The 25,193-nt window shown below is 38.0% G+C and overlaps 1 protein-coding gene and 1 non-coding gene across 4 annotated transcripts in view; both read right to left on the reverse strand.

The window, feature by feature from the left end:
- The window catches only part of BCAP29 (B cell receptor associated protein 29), a 51,462-nt gene that overhangs the window by 11,938 nt on the left and 14,331 nt on the right, over positions 1 to 25,193 (reverse strand). For all 3 annotated transcript variants that reach the window (XM_070369620.1, XM_070369622.1, XM_005901426.3), the window contains exons 4-6: positions 24,429 to 24,579; positions 22,869 to 23,004; positions 18,121 to 18,229 (exon numbers count right to left, since the gene is read on the reverse strand). In XM_070369620.1, the coding sequence (XP_070225721.1) occupies positions 18,121 to 18,229; positions 22,869 to 23,004; positions 24,429 to 24,579 (396 nt within the window). The remainder of the gene's footprint in view (positions 1 to 18,120; positions 18,230 to 22,868; positions 23,005 to 24,428; positions 24,580 to 25,193) is intronic.
- On the reverse strand, positions 15,076 to 15,205 carry LOC138987680 (small nucleolar RNA U109). The gene has a single exon (XR_011464064.1). It is a non-coding gene; the product is annotated as a small nucleolar RNA U109 (small nucleolar RNA).

Below are 25,193 nucleotides of genomic sequence, written 5' to 3' on the forward strand. Positions count from 1 at the left end.
GCATTGTTCTACATCTGTGCTGTCCAATATGGAAGCCACTAGCTTTATATGGCTGTCGAGCACTTTATTTAAAAAATTTTTGTAATTGGAATACAATTGCTTCACAATGCTGTGTTACTTTCTGCTGTACAACACTGTATGAATTGGTTATATGTATACGTATACTCCTTCCCTCGTGAGCCTCTCTCTTACTCCCTCCATCCTACTTCTCTAGGTCATCACAGAGCACTGGGCTGAGTTCCCTGCGCAACACTTTAAATATGGCCAGTGCAACAGAAGAACTGGGTTTTAAATTAAATTTAAATTAAATTCTGATTTAAATAGCCATACATAACTAATGGCTGGTGATATTAGACAGCATAGCTTTATAATTTCCTCACATTACTTCTATAGATCCATAAATCTAAATTAGGTATTAAAAACTGAATTTGACAACTTTAATGTGTCACTTAGTAAAGAAAGGCATGGGTTGGATGTGGAAGAGAGATTTCTGGTAGTTAGATTTCATAAGGACCCATAGCCACAACATAAACATAATGCGTTAGTTTTCAATTTGGGCATAAGGCATTTCCTAGAAGACACTCGTGGAGAAGGCAATGGCAGCCCACTCCAGTGCTCTTGCCTGGAAAATCCCATGGACGGAGGCGCCTGGTGGGCTGCAGTCCATGGGATGGCTAAGAGTTGGATGCAACTGAGTGACTTCACTTTCACTTTTCACTTGCATGCACTGGAGAAGGAAATAGCAACCCACTCCAGTGTTCTTGCCTGGAGAATCCCAGGATCGGAGGAGCCTGGTGGGCTGCCATCTATGGGGTCGCACAGAGTTGGACACAACTGAAGCGACTTAGCAGCAGCAGCAGCAGCAGCAGAAGATACTCGAAAAAACAGAGCATGGTGTCATCTTCAGGACCTTCCTTACTAAAAATGTTTAAGAGTCTTGACTTGGGTATATAAAAAGCAAAGAAGATTCTACAACTTAGTAATATCTGAGTAGTCTGTAATAGTGGTTTTAAAAATGTTGATCAGGAGCTCGTTTGAACAGTTCTTAATGTTAAAAATGACTTATATTTAAATTTCTGACATGAATAAATTAATTAGGAGATTTAATAAATCATATATCAACTCATTAAAAAATACTATTACAACTTTCTTATTAAAAGATGCTATTTTCTTATGAATTGTTAGGACAAAGAATGAATCAGGTGACCCTACGAATCTGTCAGAAAAGCTAGAAACCATGTGTATAGCCTATCCAGAAGTTTCTTCTGATTATGAAGAAAGTACAAAGATATAACAAAACAACTGCAGGCAAATCCTGTTTTTCTAGCACTTATCAAGTCAAGGCATGAACTGTGTTTCTTAATTTTGTATTTCAGTGGATATTACTAAACCTAATGATTACTAGCTTACTGATTTACTCCAATTAGGAGAGGCTGTTACTGTCTAAGAGTCTTCTGGACTGTTTCCCAGTACTTTCTTTACCTCTCATTTTATAAAAACTACAATATTCTGTTTTGGTTGTCTTCTACCTCCTTCTGGAACTGCCTTTATGACTAAGCAATTACATAAAGTTGTTATCTGACATTTGAATATGCTTCTTGTTTTATTTCAAACCATGTTATTTTGGAAACAGCATATATAAGGAAGACATCAGACAAGGAGGCTTGAGGTGATACATCTAAGTCACTATTTCAATTTTCCCATCTGCCAAACTGAGCTATCACTTTCCAGTAGTGGTATGGAAATATTGAGATATTTCATGAGATTACTGGACAGGTTCAGTTATGCTCACTGGGAACTTTCAGAGGCACAAATCACTAATATAAAGAAAACTCCAATTAATATTACAGTGACATGTAGTAAGCCAAAATGTTTGTGTAAAACGACATGTAAGCAGGCCAAAAACATCTGTGGTTTTCCATATGCCAAACATACATTTATTGAGCTATTTGCACAGTGGGAAGTTGGTGAGACCGATGCGCTGTGTAAATGTATCATTATGATTTATATCTGAGATAACAGACAGTATCAACTAAACTCTGCCAGGAACATAAAAAAACATTTTTAGACCCATTGGCAAGGGAGCTCAAGTTGGCTGTGGTATACGAGGTATACTGCTACTGCTACTGCTAAGTCGCTTCAGTCGTGTCCGACTCTGTGTGACCCTACAGACGGCAGCCCACCAGGCTCCCCATCCCTGGGATTCCCCAGGCAAGAACACTGGAGTGGGTTGCCATTTCCTTCTCCAATGCATGAAAGTGAAAAGTGAAAGTGAAGTCGCTCAGTCGTGTCCGACTCTAGCGACCCCCTGGACTGCAGCCTACCAGGCTCCTCCGTCCATGGGATTTTCCAGGCAAGAGTACTGGAGTGGGGTGCCATTGCCTTCTCCGAAGGACTGCACTAGAGGAAAACTAATTTGAAAAGTGTTCATACATCTGCTTTTGATTTTTTTTCAGTCCACTTGGTTCTATTTTTGAGAACTCGAGAGTGACATACCAGACTATTCAGTATACTTAATCCTTATATGTACTGTTCCTTTACAGGGATCATCACTGGACCATTAATCTACAGTAATAATTTCAAAATTCTTGGAAAGGACACACAAACATCTGTTAAGTAAGGGATGTAAGTTGTGGTTTTAATTATATTATGCTTGTTTTTGTATGTGACTATCTTGTCAGGTACATGTAGGTAAGGTCCGTTTTATTTTTTACTTGAAACATTACCTACTTTCTTTTAACCGCACACCCATATGTTGATAAGGTGTGTTGGTTCTACTTCCTTTATCTCTCTCCATTCTATCCACTTCGCTCAGTCACTATTACCACTCTCTTTTTCTCTACTGAAATGGATTCCTCACCTTGTTTCTTGGCTACTCTAGTTCATTGTCCACAGTGATGTCAAAGAGACTGCTCGCTCCTATGCCTAAAAACCCCACAACAGTGCCCCTCAGATGTAACACGTAAACATGGCTCACAAGACCCTTTATGATGGATCTGAGACCTACTTTTCAACTTGTATCACTGCCTCCATCTTATTTTACAGTCCAGTCACAGTGAGTTCCTTGTAGTATTTCAGAAAGTACTACTCTTTCAGTTACATGCTGCTCATTTTCTTAAAACACCCTTGCTCATCTCCTTTAACCTCCTTGCCTGACTCATTCTCTCCTACTTCATCTGGCTAATTAATATTTATCCTTTAAAATGTCAAGAAATTATTCTTGATCTCTTCTGTTGGTTTCTATTTCACCTTGAGCTTAATTTTATCACTTACGCTGAAATGTAACTATATCCCTGGGCTTCCCTGGTGGCTCAGTGGTAAAGAATCTGCCTGCAATGCTGGAGATGTGGGTTTGATCCCTGGGTCAGGAAGAACCCCCTGGAGAAGAAAATGACAACCCATTCCAGTATTCTTGCCTGAAGAATCCCATAAACTGAGGAGCCTGGCGGGCTACAGTTCATGGAGTTGCAAAGAGTTGGACACGACTTACCAACTCAACAACAACCACAAACTATGTCCCCAGCAGATTGCTGACTACTCAAGAAACAAAGTTGGACTTCCCTGGTGGTCCAGTGGTTAAGAATCTGCCTGCCAACATAGGGTATATGGCTTCGATCCCTGGCCCCAGGAAGATTCCACATGCCACAGAGCAACTAATAAGCCTGTGAGCTGCAACTACTGAGCTCATGTGCCACTACTGAACCCCTGCACCCTAGAGACCACGTTCCACAACAAGAGAGCAGCCCTGCTTGCCACAACTAGAGAAAGCCCGAGTGCAGCAACAAAGACCAGGGTAGCCAAACATGTTTTTAAAAACTAAAAGAAAAAAAAATGAAGGTGTGTCTTATCCTTCTATTCTGAGCACCCAGCACTGTGCCTAGCGTTTGTTGGGTATTTAAAATATGTTCCTTGAAGGAATTAAAGAGCAGACAAATGAAAAGTCTAAGCTTTAAGCATGTGAAAAATCCACTTGTGTGGAATCAGTTCAGTTTTGAAAATATAATAAATGTCAGGTAAACAATGGAGGACCATTTTAATCACTTGATAGGAATCCTGGTTTCAACTAAACCCAATTATATCTTTAATGAAAAAAAATTCAGGCTAGCTGGAAATTCACAAAGCAAAAGGACCACTCATGGTATTTTGATAAAAATATAATTGTTACAAATATCTCATGCTAATTTAGAATTAAAAACCAAAAGCAAATACTATCACAGAATTGAGTTAAGAAAAAAACAAAATCAGAAAATACTTATTTTAGTAATGGGGCAAGATATATACAAGCCTGGAGTATCTTGTAGAGTTAGAATGATGTACTTAAGAAAAAGATAAAGCAAAAAAAAAAAAAAAAAAACAACCCCATGATGAGGAGGATACATCAAGGAGATACAGGAGTCAACTGAAGGAGTTCCCAATGACTAAAGCTGAAAAAAATGACCTGAACAACAAAACAAGTAGTATTAAATTATAATCTGAAGTACAAAGTGGATATCCATGAGTTTTTCTGATATAAATAAATATAAATAAATCCATTCTATCCACTTTACTCAGTCACTATTACCACTCTCTTCATCTCTACTGAAATGGATTCCTCACCTTGTTTCTTATTTCTTGGCTACTCTAGTTCACTGTCCACAGTGATGTCAAAGAGACTGCTCACTCCTATGCCTAAAAACTCCACAACAGTGCCCCGCAGAAGAGCATCAATCATTTATTCGGATACTCTGTCCTCAAGGAGATAGGGTATAACCCCCTACTTCTTAATCTTAGGCTATAAATAGCAATGACACCCCAGTAGCACACTGAGGGTCCAGATCTTACTTTCTACATACCACTCTTCACTTTAAGGCTCACTAATGAAATGGTTGATTCAAAGGATGGAGGAGGAAAAGTACAAGATAAGCTTGGAATACCAAAGTTATACCAGAATGGAAATGCTTACAGAATGGGGGCATGACAAAATGATAGGGAATCCAGCTTGAAAGGACTCCCATTGGCCAAATCTGAGACAATCTGAACTACAAAATAAAATCTACTGAATATATTAAATAGGCAAATCAATAAATAACTGTAGGAAAAATGAAAAAGCTCCTCCTTTAACAATAGAATGGCATTTAATAAACAGAGAAGGAATAAGGAAATTAGAAAATCACCACTTGGAAACTGTAAAAATAATAAGGAAAATATGAAGAGAGAGAAAAGGAGAGGGCCAATGTAAGATGTTATCATTTGGGTAACTGAGGGAGGGCTACAGGGCTTTTCTTGGTAGTATTTCTGTGTCTCTTCTGTGATTTGAATTTATCATGTCTGAATAAAAAGTTAAAAGGAAAAAAAAGTCTGCCGTGAAGCAGAACAGAGAAATGGGGCAGTAAGTGAAGGAATATGAGACAAAAGAGGTTTTTACTTTTATCTTTTGGGATAGGAGGTGTCAGAGGATGCCTGTAGGGTGATAGGAAGTGAGGAAGTAATTGCAGAAAACAAGAGCCCTTGAGAAGGATAACTGGGTTGAGAGTCACAGCAGTAGAAGAGGGACTAAAACTTGTAACCCAATAACATTCAGAGTTTGAGTCCAGTTGGGGAAGGATGGTAGTTTTGGTGGTAAGAGATGACTTTTTTTTAATTCTGAGTTCAATGAAGTAGGATGGATTTAGAAGTGAGATGAAAAGATCTAAAACAGTTTTGGAGAGTGAAAAAGTGAAGAATTTAGAGAAGTGCAATCAGACTGTAACGGTGTTTAGGGACCATCTGAATGCAGTGACTGTATATTTAAAACAAAAAGTTAGTTCTTTCAGCCATCTTGAGATGCTTGTGTGCAGGTACAAAGTAGATGGATAAGTAGACTATCACCAAGGCTCAGACCTTGAGAGACACAAGGGAAATAGACGATGGGGGTGGTGGGGGGAGGGGAGATTGGAGGAAAAAGGAGGTAAGTAGTTTGCAAGAGCCTAATTATGATGAACCTTGAAATCTAAATTGGATAAGGAGGGAAGAGAGAACATCAGTATTTGGGGGTGAGATTTGTTAGTATCTGTTAGCTACCAGGCCTGGAATACTGTGTGTGTGCTAGGGACAAAAAGTTGATTTAGATGTGGCCCTGCCTTCCCAGAGAAGGCAACGGCACCCCACTCCAGTACTCTTGCTTGGAAAATCCCATGGACGGAGGAGCCTGGCAGGCTTCAGTCCATGGGGTCGCTAAGAGTCGGACACAACTGAGACACTTCACTTTCACTTTTCATTTTCATGCATTGGAGAAGGAAATGGCAACCCACTCCAGTGTTCTTGCCTGGAGAATCCCAGGGACAGCGGAGCCTTGTGGGCTGCCACCTATGGGGTCACACAGAGTCGGACACGACTGAAGTGACTTAGCAGCAGCAGCAGCAGCTGCCTTCCCAGCACTTACAATCTAGTAAGAAACATAAAAAATGAAAAATAATTTCTACTGAGTACACTATTAAATATATATCCACACAGAACTATGGAGGTCCAGAAGGAGGCCATTCAACCCAGCTTGAAAGGAGGGAGTTTCAGGGAGGCTTTTTAGAGGTGGTGACAGGGAAGCTGAAGGATGAGGGCAGTAGAGGCAGACAGACCTGCAGTCCGAAGGGTCAAAGGAGAAAAATGATGAAACACCACTGTTAGGACAACTACATGCTCCCATACTTAATAGAGTTCAGTTCAGTTCAGTTCAGTTCAGTCGCTCAGTCGCGTCCAACCTTTGCGACCCCATGAACTGCAGCACGCCAGGTCTCCCTAAAATTAGGACTGGACAAGGGTGGGGCTAGCAAAACTGGAGATAATGCTGGGGGCAGATCACAGAAGACCACGTGTGCCTTCCTGAAGTGCTATTATAAAGGCAACAGGAACTAATACAGAGTTTTAAACACTGAAGATGCCAAATCAAATTGATGGTGTTGACACTCTAGTGGCAAAGTGAAGATGCCAAACTAACAAGAGTGACATGTTTTAGAAGACTGCTTGCTTCGCACGAGAAGGAGTAAGATATTTTTTGGAATGGAAACAAACGGGCAAAAATAATTATACTAAAGAGTAAACATTAATGAATAAAACCCAAAATAGCTCTATTTTTCATATGCAGAGAGGGGAAATGAATGATTTTGTGTGTGTTAGGTATCGTTAGCTATTTTTCTACCTATTGTTAGGTATACGGTGCCTGCCACTATCCTCTGGGGGACTATGAACATGAATGAGGTTTGTGGGTGAAGTGCTTTTGGGTTTTAGAAAAGACATGAATGTAAGGCATGATGATACTTATAAAGATTACTGGGACTCTGGACCAAGGAACCAATGAGCAGGCTTTATAATAAATAAAATCAGACCTATGTTATGCTGTTGGCAAAAGAAACAATAAATGCATAAAGACTTCTTTCATGAATCTTAAGTTAGGTTGCTAAGTAATATATTTAAGAAAATTTTGTCTCTGTTGCTTAGCAAAGAATAATTACAAATTATATAAATATGCTGGTTTTGCACTTGAAAATCAGGGTGTACGTTTTAGGCAAAGCACTGTGTGCTGCTGCTAAGTCACTTAAGTTGTGTCCGAGTCTGTGCGACCCCATAGACTGCAGCCCACCAGGCTCCCCCGTCCCCGGGATTTTCCAGGCAAGAACACTGGAGTGGGTTGCCATTTCCTTCTCCAGTGCATGAAAGTGAAAAGTGAAAGTGAAGTTGCTCAGTCATGTCTGACCCTTAGCATGGACTGCAGCCTACCAGGCTCCTCCGTCCATGGGATTTTCCAGGCAAGAGTACTGGAATGGGGTGCCATTGCCTTCTCCAAAGCACTGTGTAGGTATAGCTTATATATACTGCTTCGAGAGTATGTTTTATAAAGCAATTTCATGTGAAAGCAGAAGCAACACGCGAAATCTCTAATTTACAAATCATCATGTATGCAGAACTGAAGGAATCAATTGACTCTGACTATAAAAAAAGAACTAGTTTTACTATATATAAGCAGACATAATTCCTTAAATTATCTAATCAACATTCATTTAACAAGTACTTAGGTGTACAGCAAATTTTATAATAATATTAAGGCAGAAATCAATCTCTTCAATAGCATCTCATTTATACTAAAAAAGGTATTCTTTATTTAAAGACCTTTAACAGGAGTCAGTAAGGGCCAGATTGCAAACATTTTTAGCTTTCTAGGCCATGCAGCGTCTGCCTAGTTTGCTTAACTCCACAGCCCAGAAAACATGTAAATGAATGAGCAGGGCTTTGTTCCAATAAAATTTAATTTCTAAAAATCAAGGCAGCAAGCTGGAGTTGACCCATGGGCCAGTTTGCTGATCCCTATACTAAAACACACTTTTAAGTCTTATCAGATTCTCTTAGATTATCAATTTATTCAAAAGAACTATAAAATAAAGTATCAGAACATGAGAGGAGAGGACTCAAATTACACTTGAAATTTTAAGAAACTGCCTAAGAAGTTCCCCATTTATCTATTTTGCTTATAGAAAGAACAAATACTATATAGATACAGGATGCTGCAATGAGATTTCGCTTTAGGAAGGAAAGGTTTTCTTCCTTTTTCAGCTCATTTTCTTGGCTGAATGCTTTCCATCCATTTCGAAAGTGTCTTTAGAGTTGTCCAGTTTAATTTCTGTACTGCACTCGGCAATTACACATAAACCTGAAACAAACTGATTCAATCAATATGTCTATCAACATATTCAGAGAATTATGCTTGATTATATTTTAATCATCTGAACATTCCATTATTTGGTATGCATCTAGCATTCTCTATTCTAGGTGTTTTTTTTTTTTGTAAACTAACTCATATGTTACACAGAGGAAGGAATAATTTGTAGTCACTTCATGTATATATGTTGGATCCATTCATCAAGGCTATAAGCTCTCCAGGGAAAAGAATATTTTCTCTTGCTGTAATGCCCCTTTGTAGAGCTAATGAAAGCTTTTCTTCAGGTAGCATCACTTATGCTTGCTGGCTTCCCGGGTAGTTAAGCTGGTAAAGAATCCACCTGCAATGCAGGGGACCCCACTTTGATTCCTGGGTCAGGAAGTTCCCCTGGAGAAGGGATAGGCTACTCACTCCAGTATTTTGGGGCTTCCCTGGTGGCTCAGATGGTAAAGAATCTGCCTGCATTGTGGGAGACCTGGGTTTGATCCCTGGATTGGGAAAATCCCCTGGAGGAGGGCACCATTCTAGTATTCTTGCTCGGAGAATCCCCATGGACAGAGGAGCCTGGTGAGCCAGAGTCCATGGGGCCACAAAGAGTCAAACATGACTGAGCAACTAAGCACAGCACACGTTGTCAATGCTATGAAAGTCATCCTTGAGTTTCTGTCTTCAGTTACTATTTTCCCTGGAGCTACTGGTCACTGTATAACAATTATATAGTTTATTTTACATGAAAAGGGCCTGGAAATAGATAAGCTCACAAAATGGAAAACATTACAACTGAATGGGAATGTGATGGGGAACCAAGTGGGAGAGTATATCACTATGACATATTTGTTCTAGGAAATAGTCCACAGCAAGAAAGTCTCCTTCTTCTGGTTTGATAATAATACTAACTGCATGTAGAGATAATATACAGTAAATGGCAATACACCCTTTATTTAAAAATTAAAAAACCAACCTAAGAGTTAAAAGCTGACTAAAGGGATGAGTCATATATTTGATTTAAATAAATGATGTATTGTTAATAACATATAGTCTATTGTCATATCCATCAAATAATCTATGCTATTTTTTTAAAATATGCACTTTGCTTCAAAGGAAAAGAAGGAGATATTAAAGAAGCAGAAATTTCCAGATAAGTAAGAACCATAAAAACATTTGATAAAAGGTTATAAAGCAAAAAACATAATACGACTAAACCTACCAATTTTTTAAAAAGCATTGCAAAATTAAAAATAAGATGGCGGCTTTGATATAAGTGCAAGTTAAAGATAGCTGAATTTACACCCACAAGAATTTGCAACTGTAAGATATGCTTAGTTTGGACTTCGAGAATTTATTTTTAGCTAGATAGATGGCTCAAATAGTTCCTTTGCAAGAAACTAGAAACCCCACAGTTTTAAATCTGTCTTATTCTTGTTTAAGACTCAAGAGGCAGAAACACAGGGTTACTGATATACAGAGTAGTAATTTTTCTATAATTTTCTCTTATCTTGATCTTCAATTTCTCTTGTAAAGCACTTCAACTATTTTTACTCTCTGGTCCCCATGTTAGTTATGACTTGTGTACTACTGGCTTTAGAGGATGATGATTTTTTTTTTTTAAAACTCAAACATGCTAAGGGTAGAGAAACTGGTCTGTAAAAGGAAATGCTAGAATGTTATTTCTTTTTAAGGTAAGCCATGGTGAAATGGAAGCCTTTATCCAGGAACAGAGTTGAGTAAACTAGTTGAGAGGTGAATAAAATAACTAGTTAATAAACTTGAAGTTTAAATAGGATTAGAAGATTCCGTTTCCTGATTCAAATCTAAGGTCCCCGTTATATGCTGCCAATACTTAGGTACACAGAATGGGCCTTTATACTCACAGTTTCTGTTCTATTTGTATAGACTTTGAGTAACGTTTAAAATTTGCTTTATCTCCAGCAATAGCACTCCTCTGATGGAGCCAAAGCAAAAGCAGTACCCAGCTGTGGATGTGACTGGTGATAGAAGCAAGTAAAGAGCAATACTGCATGGGAACCTGGAATGTCAGGTCCATGAATCAAGGCAAACTGGAAGTGGTCAAACAAGAGTTGGCAAGAGTGAATGTCGACATTCTAGGAATCAGCGAACTGAAATGGACTGGAATGGGTGATTTTAACTCAGATGACCATTATATCTACTACTGTGGGCAGGAATTCCTCAGAGGAAATGGAGTGGCCAACATGGTCAACAAAAGAGTCCGAAATGCAGTACTTGGATGCAATCTCAAAAACGACAGAATGATCTGTTCGTTTCCAAGGCAAGCTATTTAATATCACAGTAACCCAAGCCTATGCCCCAACCAGTAATGCTGAAGAAGCTGAAGTTGAACGGTTCTATGAAGACCTACAAGACCTTTTAGAACTAACACCCAAAAAAGATGTCCTTTTCATTATAGGGGACTGGAATGCAAAAGTAGGAAGTCAAGAAACACCTGGAGTAACAGGCAAATTTGGCCTTGGAATATGGAATGAAGCAGAGCAAAGACTAATAGAGTTTTGCCAAGAAAATGCACTGGTCATAACAAACACCCTCTTCCAATAACACAAGAGAAGACTCTATACATAGACATCACCAGATGGTCAACACCGAAATCAGATTGATTATATTCTTTGCAGCCAAAGATGGAGAAGTTCTATACAGTCAGCAAAAACAAGACCAGGAGCTGACTGTGGCTCAGACCATGAACTCCTTATTGCCAAATTCAGACTTAAATTGAAGAAAGTATTCAGGTATGACCTACATTAAATCCCTTATGATTATACAGTGGAAGTGAGAAATAGATTTAAGGGCCTAGATCTGATAGATAGAGTGCCTGATGAACTATGGAATGAGGTTCGTGACATTGTACAGGAGACAGGGATCAAGACCATTCCGATAGAAAAGAAATGCAAAAAAGCAAAACGGCTGTCTGGGGGGGGGGGCTTACAAATAGCTGTGCAAAGAAGAGAAGCGAAAAGCAAAGGAGAAAAGGAGAGATATAAACATCTGAATGCAGTGTTCCAAAGATTACCAAGAAGAGATAAGAAAGCCTTCTTCAGCGATCAATGCAAAGAAATAGAGGAAAACAACAGAATGGGAAAGACTAGGGATCTCTTCAAGAAAATCAGAGATACCAAAGGAACATTTCATGCAAAGATGAGCTCAATAAAGGACAGAAATGGTATGGACCTAACAGAAGCAGAAGATATTAAGCAGAGATGGCAAGAATACACAGAAGAACTGTACAAAAAAGATCTTCACGACCCAGATAATCACAATGGTGTGATTATTCACCTAGAGCCAGACATCCTGGAATGTGAAGTCAAGTGGGCCTTAGAAAGCATCACTACGAACAAAGCTAGTGGAGGTGATGGAATTCCAGTTGAGCTATTCCAAATCCTGAAAGATGATGCTGTGAAAGTGCTGCACTCAATATGCCAGCAAATTTGGAAAACTCAGCAGTGGCCACAGGACTGGAAAAGGTCAGTTTTCATTCCAATCCCAAAGAAAGGCAATGCCAAAGAATGCTCAAACTACCGCACAATTGCACTCATCTCACACGCTAGTAAAGTAATGCTCAAAATTCTCCAAGCCAGGCTTCAGCAATATGTGAACCGTGAACTTCCTGATGTTCAAGCTGGTTTTAGAAAAGGCAGAGGAACCAGAGATCAAACTGCCAACATCCGCTGGATCACAGAAAAAGCAAGAGAGTTCCAGAAAAACATCTATTTCTGTTTTACTGACTATGCCAAAGCCTTTGACTGTGTGGATCACAATAAACTGTGGAAAATTCTGAAAGAGATGGGAATACCAGACCACCTGATCTGCCTCTTGAGAAATTTGTATGCAGGTCAGGAAGCAACAGTTAGAACTGGACATGGAACAACAGACTGGTTCCAAATAGGAAAAGGAGTACGTCAAGGCTGTATATTGTCACCCTGTTTATTTAACTTCTATGCAGAGTACATCATGAGAAACGCTGGACTGGAAGAAGCACAAGCTGGAATCAGGATTGCCTGGAGAAATATCAATAACCTCAGATATGCAGATGACACCACCCTTCTGGCAGAAAGTGAAGAGGAACTAAAAAGCCTCTTGATGAAAGTGAAAGTGGAGAGTGAAAAAGTTGGCTTAAAGCTCAACATTCAGAAAACGAAGATCATGGCATCCTTCATGGGAAATAGACGGGGAAACAGTGGAAACAGTGTCAGACTTTATTTTTCAGACAGAGAAAGACCAATACTGTATTATTTCACTTTTATGTGCAATAAAAAAAGCAAACAAATGAACAAACATAACAAGATACAAAGTTATATACAGAGAGAAAAACAAGTGTTCGCCAGGGGTGAGGGTTGGGGAGGGGGAAGATAAGGAGAAGAAAGAAACAGGTGAGGAGATTAAGAAGTACAAATTTCCAGACTTCCCAGGTGGTCTAGTGGTTAAGACTCAGCCCTTCCACTGCAAGGGGCATAGGTCAGATCCCTGGTTGGGGAACTAGATCCTGCATCCTGCATTATAACAATAATAATAATAATAATAATAATGAGAAGCCTAGAAGAAACTTAAAAAAAGGAAGTACAAATTTTCAGTTGCAAAATAAATAAGCCACAGGTATGAAATGTACAGTGTGGGGGATACAGTCAATAATTATGTGTTATCTTTGTATGGTGACATGGTAATAAGACTTACTGTGGTGATCAGTTTGAAATGTTTAAAACATCACATCACTATGTTGTGTTAAAGGAACTAGTATAGTGCTATAAGTCAATTACACTTCAAAAACACACTCGTAGAAAGAGAGCAGAGTTGGGGGAGGGGGAATTAGAGGAAGGCAGTCAAAATGTGCCAACTTTCAGTTATAAGTTCTAGGGATGTAATGTACAACATGATTAATATAATTAACACTGGTGTATGTTAGTTTCCAAAGTTGTTAAGAGAGTAAATCCTAAGATTTACTCTCAACACAAGAAAATCTCAACACAAGAAAAAAAATTTTTTTCTATTCTTTAATTTTGTAATGAGATGAAGGATGTTCACTAAACATTGTGATAATCATTTCATGATGCATGTATCGATAAATCAAATTATTAAACTGTACACCTTAAACTTGCATGCATATGTGCTTAGTTGCTAAGTCATGTCTGACTCTTTGTGATCCTATGGACTGTAATCTGCCAGGCTCCTCTGTTCATGGAATTTCCCAGGCAAGAATACTGGAGTAGCCTGCCATTTCCTACTCCAGGGGATCTTCCCAACCCAGGGATCCTACTGGTGTCTCCTGCATCTCTTGCACTGGTAGGTGGATTCTCGACCACTGAATCACCTGGGAATCCCACACCTTAAACTTATACAGTGCCATTTGTCAACTATATTTCAATAAAACTAGAAGAAAAATAAACAAAAAAATTGCTTTATCCTCAGTAGGTTGCTTTTTAAGGACAGTTATTTTTTGGGCTCCAAAATCACTGCAGATGGTGACTGCAGCCATGAAATTAAAAGACGCTTACTCCTTGGAAGGAAAGTTATGACCAACCTAGATAGCATATTCAAAAGCAGAGACATTACTTTGCCAACAAAGGTTCGTCTAGTCAAGGCTATGGTTTTTCCTGTGGTCATGTATGGATGTGAGAGTTGGACTGTGAAGAAGGCTGAGCGCCGAAGAATTGATGCCTTTGAACTGTGGTGTTGGAGAAGACTCTTGAGAGTCCCTTGGACTGCAAGGAGATCCAACCAGTCCATTCTGAAGGAGATCAGCCCTGGGACTTCTTTGGAAGGAATGATGCTAAAGCTGAAACTGCAGTACTTTGTCCACTTCATGGGAAGAGTTGACTCATTGGAAAAGACTCTGATGCTGGGAGGGATTGGGGGCAGGAGGAGAAGGGGACGACAGAGGATGAGATGGCTGGATGGCATCACTGATTCAATGGACGTGAGTCTGGGTGAACTCCGGGAGTTGGTGATGGACAGGGAGGCCTGGTGTGCTGCGATTCATGGGGTTGCAAAGAGTCGGACACGACTGAGCGATTGAACTGAACTGAACTGATGTTCCATGTTAAATGATCTTACAATGAAGAAGTTATTTGAATGGGCTTCCCTGGTAGCTCAGCTGGTAAAGAATCCACTTGCAATGCAAGAGACCCTGGTTCTATTCCTGGGTCAGGAAGATATGCTAGAGAAGGGATAGGCTACCCTCTCCAGCATTCGTGGACTTCCCTGGTGGCTCAGCTAGTAAAGAATTCATCTGCAGTGTGGCAGATTCTTATATTCAACCTTACAATGAATGTTATTTGAATAGTTCCCCCCAAAATTGCTGATGGAAAGAAAAAGAAAGGAAGAAAAGGAAGAAAGAATAATGGCAGGGTCAAGGAATTTGCCTTAGTCACTTTTTTTTCCTTTTCCCTTTATGTAGGAGACATACACTAGTACTCAACTTCTAGTATTAGACTGCCAGTCCTGAGAACTTTCAATGTAGCATGCTATGGATATACTTCTGCTCCTAAAGGAATGAGGAAGAGACATTTTCATATACAACTCAATCACACTTAAAATCATTGCCTGGATGCATGCAATGACTGAATGATACGTATTTCTTCTAGTTTTAAGAATAAGTACTGAGAAGGTATTAAGAATAAATCCTGGGAAGCTCTCCTGGGAAGAATCTTTTGAAGTCAATCTCCTTGGATATCAGAAAGTTATCCGCTACATACAAGGTCTATTTTTATTGTGAGGGCTTGTGAACTTTGTAAATTCTTCAGAGCTTAAGTTCTCAATTTTCATGGCAGTGCCCTTTCCCAATTACTCCACACACTGGGACATCAGAGCTACCATTAAACAGATCATTAAAAATGACAGATCAGGTCCTTACACCCGACTAAGTTAGTCTTGAGTGTAAATTGGATGCTTGGAGACATGCACGCTCTCCGTTGGCTCACTAGGGTCATATGACTGCATTGGAGCACAGGTAATTTAATTAACTGGTGAAAAATCTGAGCTGGTGTTTAAAAACTGATGGAGATTTTGGCACTGCTGATAGAGTGAGTGCTCTTAACACCTGCTTTCAGAATAATACTTTCCCAATTTGGATTGAATCAGTTTAAATAGACATTTGTATCTGTGCTTCACTTCCACTAATATATTTGGAGAAAATGTTTCACCAAGATTAAAAGAAACACTAAGGGTAAGACCATGCATAAGAACAATATTCTATTTACCTCTTTTAAAAAATATACCACACTGCCTTTCTACTCAATTTTGAAATATAAGAGAACTTCCTGAAACATTTCTTAAGCACCATCAGTCTTAATACTCTCAATTTATAGAAATCTATGAATATTATTTGAATGGTACTATATACAAAGCATTGTGCTGCTGAACTCATCCATACCTTGAACTACTATTTCTTAGTCTTGTCTGAATGAATTTGACTAGTATAGGTCAAGAGAACACAGCCAGGGTTATACCTCCATTAGAAATGGAACTTGGATCTTCTCAAGGTCAGTAACAACGTTATCTAAAATAAAATGTGTTCATAAAATACTACACTCCTTGCAGAAACCAAACAGAACATACTCAAACAGGTAAAATCTGCTTTTACCTCAACCTTGATTCACTTTGAAAGTAGTTCTGCAGTCTACACTTTAAATAGGAAACTTGGAATCGCTTGTTATCAGATCATAAACAAAATGCCTATATTATAAAAGAGTTCATCTTCTCCAAACATCTGAATTGTCAAAGAAATATTGAGCTTCTTTATATTACTCAAAATAACACTGAGTTTAGAGTTATATATCAGACTTGTGAAGTTAAAACTCAAAATACATGAGTTGGATTTTTTAAAAATCAAAGGGAGAAAAAAACTAAGCTGGCCAGGGTTAAGAGAGGTAGCATGGCACACAACCTACTCTTGTCTGCCTTTTATTTCTGTCCTACTCTGCTTACAACTTAAGGAAAAGGATCCTTGGCAGATATTAAAAAAAGCAGGAATTTAAAATAATTTTTTAAACTAATTAAAGGTATTTTGGAAATAGTCCCTTGAATTCTTCAGAAGGATTACCAGCAATATTTTGTGTTGGGTAAAAAAAGAACACTATTTCTCTTTTGAAATGTCTGATTACTAAATTTATTTTCATACAAATGTTAAAACTTCGTGATAATGTTCCAAATTGTTTGGAACTGCAGAAGAGCCAAAAGTACAACTATGAGAAGATTTAGAATTTTGAGCTATACTATTCCAAACACACCATCTACCATTTTGTCTAGAAGAGTAAATTATTTTTTAACTTACTGCTTCTAAATGATTTTTTTTTTACTTTAAATAAGAAGTAGGAAAGTGACTATATACTTTATATCAGAAAAAATATCCTACCAATTTTTTTAAGCAATTAGCATTTATCTTCAGGCTTTCCATTTCAAATGCAAATACATCTTGATGAACTCAACTCTGTCCAAACAATATACATAATTAACAATAGCAAGATGTATTACAGAAACTTATACTGAGGCCTATTTTTTTTTAATCTAAACTTACAAATGGCATAAAGTATTTTTTATTCAATTACTGAATGTTTTCCAATTTATTTCCAACACAAAGCAGTGGAAGAGATCTGAAATTGGAGAAGGCCTATGCATTGATTACTATCTTGACTGTGCCTGAGAGGTTCCCAGTATCTGGACAACATCAAGGACTATCTGTCATAAGCTGGAATGTTGCTCAGGGGTCAAGCCATCAACTTTGAGGCAGTTTCTTAGATGACATCAGATTTAGAACTTTTCAGTGCTATGCAGCTGCAGGCAATAATAATTTGTTCCTCCTTGTCTAAGAAGATACTAAAACAACTGTTTTTCAAAAAAACAAAAAATGCAGAAGAAACAGCTGCCTTCAGGGAAATGGGAGTTGGGACTCCCTACCCCAAGTCCTTATTGCAATGTATTTTGGAATGAGACACTGAATTCTCTACTGACACCCCCCAGTCTGTAGCTTACTCTGTCCGTACCATTTCTTTCAAGGAACGTTTTTCTTATATCTGGCACGTAGAAAATATTAGGGCTTATCTCAAGCCCTAATATTATAACCTTATCTTATAACCAAAACTTTCCCCCTGTCATTGCTTCTTTTAGCAGCAATGTACTATGATGAAAAACTGTGATAATTTTCCAAATGTGTTTACAAGCAACTTTTCAGGAACACAGGTCTTTTGCTAAGGCAGGAACATTTGTATTTGCAACACAGATCTGAAACACCTACATGTTTGTCTGTAAAACAGAGCATGTTTCTCTTGGCTGAAACAATGTTTTATCTTCATATTTGAGCAGGAATTTGTAAATAGGTCACCCTTGGTATTTTAGCCAGAAGAACATGTAGCCACTGGTTTTGTTTTAGCAAAAGTAGTGAAGTTTAACAGCATAAAATATGATACTTCTACTTTTGTGCAGGCATATAACGTTACCATCTGAAGCCTTCTTTAATTCAGTTTTCAGTTTTTCTTTGTCTTCTTCTAGTTTTTTATTTTCTGCTTCCAAAATGTGTTCTTCTTCCTTGCCATAGTTTTTCAAGAGCTATCAGAAAAGAAAGTTATAGAAAGAAGTAGTCTTATATTGTAATAGCCAGACATATTTTTAGGAAAAAAGCTAAATAATGTATTTTAAATTATTGGCCTTTATTCTTTGTCCTTTTCAGTGCTTTATACTTTTTTACAATGTAAACTTTTGTTAACAGAAACTTGGGTTTTTGGTAAACACACACACACACACACACACACACACACACACACACACACACTCTTTCTTCTATGATTGAAACCTCTGACATGAAAATAACAAGAGTTTCTGGCTGGGCTACAATTAAAATTATATTTTCAAAAGTATTCAGATAAAACATACCTTTTCCTTAATATGTGATGTTAATCTAAGGGAAAAAAACAGTTCTGAGGGTAATATTACTTGGAAAGCCTTTATGTTCCAACTGCAGAGCGGTCTACTCAGACTAGGTTTATATTGATGATTTGTAAGAAAAGAACATGTTTTCAGGATAGAAATGGGTAAGTGGAGTATGACAGGGCCACCTCTATGCTTGGACAATTCTACCTAATTTACATTGAATGGTCTCCAAATTACTTTTATCCAGTTAATCTTTCATAATATTATTTGTATTTTCAAATCTATTCTGGCTTTTAAAGTGTTTGTTTTATGTTTGTAGCTTATCTTTTCTAGGCAAGAAAAATTAAGATCTGAATAGTAAAATATTTGACTAAAATAAAAACATCATGGGGTAAAAATTTCACAGCCTGGATGGAAATCATCAGTGTTAATAGAAGTAAGTAGCTGACATTAAAAAGAACATTTTAAGATGTTTAAAGATGTTAAATTAATGTTTGAAAAACAGAACATGTACATATTGACATGGGTTATTTGACTAAGTAAAAAGGCAGCAATTTGATACAGAAAACCTCAACAGTAAGAAAAAAAATTAACTCAGGACAATTTAAAATAGACATAGAAAAGAATTTCTACTGCAGGGTGATTCCTTTCCTAATGTAAACTGACATTAAAACACTGATATATTAAACAAAACAAAGTTCTACTTAGCACTGCTACTACTACATGCAAATATTGTACAATACTATGTAGTATTAGGAGTAAAAATATAACAGAAATACAATCTTTTGCTCTCAGGTAAACTCAGGCTTGAGGAGAAGGCAATTCAACCCACTCCAGTACTCTTGCCTGGAAAATCCCATGGACGGAGGAGCCTGGTAGGCTGTAGTCCATGGGGTCGACAGGAGTCAGACATGACTGAGCGACTTCACTTTCACTTTTCACTTTCATGCACTGGAGAAGGAAATGGCAACCCACTCCAGTATTCTTGCCTGGAGAATCCCAGGGATGGGAGAGCCTGGTGGGCTGCTGTCTATGGGGTCACACAGAGTCGGAGATGACTGAAGCGACTTAGCAAACTCAGGCTAGTGGAAATGATGAGATGAGCATAAATATTGCAGCACAAGATCAAATACAATACTGCTGTGCTACAACAGAGATCAGGCAGATCCAAAGGAGGAATTAAAACTCGAATGAATATATAATTCCAAGAATTTTAAGAGATAAAGAACTGAAGTACCTACTAAAACCGAACAAGTCTCATATCTTTAACATAAAAAAAAACACATTTTTTTTTAAGAGCAGAGACTAGGGAAAAAAAATCCCTCTGAATTCTACAGGTCTGTTGACCACTTCAACACAATCCTTACTTTTACTTCACTTGAATTCATTTCGCACAGTCTTCAGTGATTATCCAAACTGGAAGAGAACCAATGAGTTACAGGAAAGCTTACACTGACTGCCTGAATTAATATGCCACTGACTTGGAAAAGTTGAATTTGGTGTTGGTCTTGTAAATAAGCTTTCACTAATGCACCTATAAATCTGTTCAACTTTATTATTGAATTATGTGTAACTTGATGCTGGAGAAAGACCAACAGCCCTGGAATCTGAAATTTTATAGCCACTAGCTATAGTAATGCACATGTAAACTGTCCTACCCACCTCACCCCACCTGCCTAAGTGGCTGCGAAAAAACAAGAAGTAAAGCTCCACCACTGTTGTTATTTTAAAGCAGTCATATATAAGTTAATTGGTCTTTCATAATTATTTCATTAACTGAGTATCATAGCAGAATGGGGTCCCATGCACCATCTGCAAGTCATTTCATGGGCTAGCATATGATTGAAGGGAACAAAACAATGTGGTTTAGAGTGTGGATTCTAGAGGCAGGCTGCCTGCCTGGATTCAAATCTTAGTTCTGTCTCTTATTAGTGGAATGATTTTATACAAGTCACTTAACCTTTCTGTGCCTCCATTTCTTCATCTATAAAATGCAAGTATTAACAGCACCAACCTCCTAGGGTGGTTGCAACAATTCAAAGAGTTAATACCTTACTGTGAAGCCTGTGAATACTGTGAGCTATTATTTATAAACTTGAGACCCAGAACAAATGTGGTGACTGGCCCCAGATCACAATGCTAATTAATTACTGGCAGATTTGGGACTGGCACCCAAATCTCTTGAACTTTAGGGTAAAACACTTTCCATTAGATAATGTGTCTCTTATAGAGAATGAAGAGATGTTTTTACCATTATAAAATGAGATCAAAGGACAGAAAATGAAGCAAATAATATTAACATACAAAATAAGTCTGACTGTGTTGCTGAAACACTGGTGACATACTGTTTGCCTCTGAACACAGAAACACTGACACAGCTTAACGACCAATGGAAAGTTACATGACATCTATGGACCAAAGCTTTTTTCAAAACAGAACAAAACAAAGTAAACATACAAACCAGTGCTTATTCTCTAAATGTTTCCTTAAAAGATGCTGTTAAAATCTACCCAAAGAAACATTTCTGAATCCTATTTGTGTAGTGGTAATAAGGCAGACATCATAAATAAAACATGGGTTTTTGAACAGGTCACCATGATACTGTAGCATCAAAATTATTTTTTTTTTGCAATGAGTTTTCCCTTATTTAATAGGTAGTGGAGAAGACTCTTCAGAGTCCTTTAGACAGCAAGGAGATCAACCTTGTCAATCTTTAAGGAATCCACCCTGAATATTCATTGTAAGGACTGATGCTAAAGCTGATGCTCTAATACTTTGGCCACATGATACGAAGAGTCAACTCATTGGGAAAAAACCTGATGCTGAGAAAGACTGAAGGCAGGAGGAGAAGGGGGTGAAAGAGGATGAGTTGGTTGGATAGCGTCACCAACTCAATGGACGTGAGTTTGAGCAAACTCCAGAGACAGTGAAGGACAGGGAAGCCCGGCGTGCTGCAGTCCATGGGGTGGTGAAGAATCAGACACAACTTAGCAAATGAACAACAATAGTTTTATAGAGCTTTATATTGTTCTAGTTAATAGGTAACTCTTTCAGAATTAATAAAAGGTGATGCTTAGAGTTCTTTCTGTAAGAGGCTGGGCTTTAGGATTTGGGTAATTCTCTACTGTTAGACTTACAATACTTTTTACATAAATATGAAAAGTGAAAGTCGCTCAATCATGTCCAGCTCTTCGTGACCCCATGGATTATGCAGTCCATGGAATTCTCCAGGCCAGAATACTGGAGTGGGTAGCCTTTCCCTTCTCCAGGAGATCTTCCCAATCCAGGGATCAAACACAGGTCTCCCGCATTGAAGGTGGATTCCTTACTAGCTGAGCCACAAGGGAAGCCAAGAGTACTGGAGTGGGTAGCCTATCCCTTCTCCAGCAGATCTTCCCGACCCAGGAATCGAACTGGGGTCTCTTGAATTGCAGGAGGATTCTTTACCAACTGAATTATCAGGGAAGCCCTCACATAAATATAATTTGATGTAATTCATAATTGATTGCAATTCATTAATCTGTAATAGCGAAATAATCTTATTGCATTGTTAGGAATTATTTAAGAAAATGTTTCACTTCTGAATGGTTCTTTTGACTTTTTCCCTAAGAAGCAGAATTACGAAAACATAGTTATAGGGCTTAACATGAACTGAAAACACTCAAGCTTGAGATCTGACTCCTAAATTTTAAAGTTAAGAAAAAAAATACCCAAAGTAATTTTGTATCTTCCATTTTCTCATTTGTTCTTTTTACTTAACATGGAAAACATCAGTACCTGATTTTCACTCTCCCTGAGGAGCAGGGGAAAGACAGCCTAGGGTTCTCAAAGAATTATTAGCAACATAACCCAAATTAGAGACTGAAAATATTATATGCCATCTTCTATCTGTATCAACTATTTTTCTCTGCTTCTTATATAAACATCATTTAAAGAAAAACACACACACACACAAAGTCTTAACAGTAATTCAACTGAATGGGAAATGGAAACTTAAGAGAGACTTATTAAAACTTGCCTTATGTTATAAAGTAAAATTAACGGTAATAAAGGAACTAAAATTCATATTCCCAGAACTGTTTTCTCCTTGAATCATAGGAAGTAGGTCCAATGGCATTAATCTACTACTGAGGGAAACTTTGAGAACTCACAAATCTAAAGATAATAAAATACTTCTGGAACAATCACATTGTAGAATACTGTTATTTATGGTCATTTTCTACTTATAAAAATGCTCTTTTTGAGGCTGAAAAAAATATACCATCCCTTGGGAATACCAAAAACATTCACACCAGTTTTTTTTTTAAAAATTAAATACCCGTTTCAGTCTTTCATTTTCTTCCATGAATTTTTTGGCAGCCTGGTTAATATTTTCTGCTTGATGTTTAAGTACTCCTTTGTGTGACAGCTCTTTTGCCAGCTGAGTAATAAGGGTAACCAGACGTCTCAACACTCTAAGAAAATAAAAAAAATGTCAGAGTAGTATATAATTAGACTAATCCCCAAGAACTGTGACTTTAAGCACTAATTATCCAGTAATTCCCCTTCAGGTGTGGGTGTGGTAATGTTTAAGCAAGGGAGGATGTTTAAAGAAGTGTGTGTTCAGTCACTCAGTCATGTCTGACTCTCTGTGACATCATGGACTGTAGCCTGCCAGGCTTCTCTGTCCATGGCATTCTCTAGGCAAGAATACTGGAGTGGGTTGCCATTTCCTCCTCCAGGGTTTAAAGAAGACAAATACATAATCCAAGTCCTAGTTAAAAGAAGCCTGTGCCTCATTTCTTTGAAATTTTTGCCAGAAGACTAACTTTTGGAATGTGGGTTCAGTGGGACTTATTTACTTATTTTTCTCTGTAGAGGACTTTGGCCAGGAGGAGCAGAAAGAGAATTTTGGACATTGTGGCAGGGCCAGTAAGAAATTTTCCCCCTCAGTTCAAAATCTGCTATGTAAAGAGCACTGTGCAGGATTTCCCTTGTGGTCAGTGGTTAAGACTTGAGCCCCCGTGCTTACAATGCCGGGGGCATGGATTCAATCCCTGGCTGTGGAAATAAGATCCCACATGCCTTTTAGTCAAAATAAATAAATAAAAATAGCACTGCAGAAGGCTGGCTAAACCTAAAAATTACTCTCCTTGTATTGATGAGTAACCTCCATTGTTACTAATAGTAATCATTATCTTCAAGTATCCAATTCAAGAACTGCTAAGTGTTAATTACTATGCCAGGCATTGGGGATATAATTGGAAACAAGACAATGGCTCTGCTCTCAAAGGGTTTAGGCTTTAGTTGGGGAGGTGAGAGTTAAAACAGTATTTAATTACAACCATGAGTAATTAAATGACACTTGGAAGAAAAGTATATACACTACACATTCTATGGGAGTGTGCAACAGGAGACCTACCTACTTTGGGGAAATGATGGTCACAGGTCTCAGCTTACCTGAGAAAGGAGCTAAGGATGAGTAGAAATTAACCAGGGAGAGAGGGAAGGGAAGAGTGTTTTGGCAGAAGGGAAAGTTGGTGTGAAGACCCTGAAGTAGGGAGGAGTTGGGTACACAAAAGGAACTCAATAAATATTTGTTGCAATAATGAATGAATGAAGGAGCAGCAAAGGACAGTGTGCATGCAACGGTGGTATATGTGTCAGAAAAGAGTACAAGAGGAGGCTCCAGAGAGCAGCAGGGGTGAGATCCTGCAGGACCTTATGGGCCTATCAAACCTACAAGCCAGGATTATTATTTGTTATTTGGGTCTGCCATCTGAGTTCTTTCAAAAAAGATGTTAGTGTGCTAAATAGTACAGAAGAAAAATCTACACTGTAGGTGGAAAAAATGAGAAACATAAATCATGTTTTAAAATTGTGCTTAAAAAAAACTTACAGCCAGAAAAATAATGAAAATCCAGAAATGTAAAGATTTCTTTGAGACCTGAAGAGTTTCATTTGTGTATGTTCATAGGCAGCAGGTCTGCTGGCTGAGCTCTTTTCAATAGTATGAGTTGAGGAATATTTTCTTACTTCTCTCACAGCATCTATTAAAGAAAAAGAGGAAACACATTGCTTTTGGCTTTTAAGAATATAAGATTATTAATATAATAGAAAGCAGATTTAGCCCAAGTGACCTAACTTTTAGATAATGAACTTTAGCTAGAGGGTCTCTTTATAATACATGGGAGGATATTATGCTCAAAATAGATGCCAGTGGTAAACTTTGAATGTAACAGTATTTTGCTTTTTTACTATTCATCTAGGAGTTACCATCACTGCACTGTCTCTAATATCTGGCTACACTGCATTAAAATTCAACCTACTGACAATAACATACATAGGTCATATGCCATTACAATCAATTCCAGGCTAACCCATTTCTCTTATTGCACTAGCATTTTTATTACATCTACTGTAATTTTTTTTACAGTGGAAGTGACAAATAGATTCAAGGGATTAGATCTGGTGCCTGAACTATGGACGAAGGTTTGTGACATTGTACAGGAGGCAGTGAACAAGACCATCTCCAAGAAAAAGAAACAGCAAAAAGGCAAAATGGTTGTCTGAAGTAGCCTTACAAATAGCTAAGAAAAGATGAGAAGAGAAAGGCAAGAAGAAAAGGAAACATATATCCATTTAAATGCAGAGTTCCAAAGAA

Source organism: Bos mutus, chromosome 4, assembly GCF_027580195.1.
Source record: "Bos mutus isolate GX-2022 chromosome 4, NWIPB_WYAK_1.1, whole genome shotgun sequence".
In the NCBI taxonomy this organism is placed as follows: Eukaryota; Metazoa; Chordata; class Mammalia; order Artiodactyla; family Bovidae; genus Bos; species Bos mutus.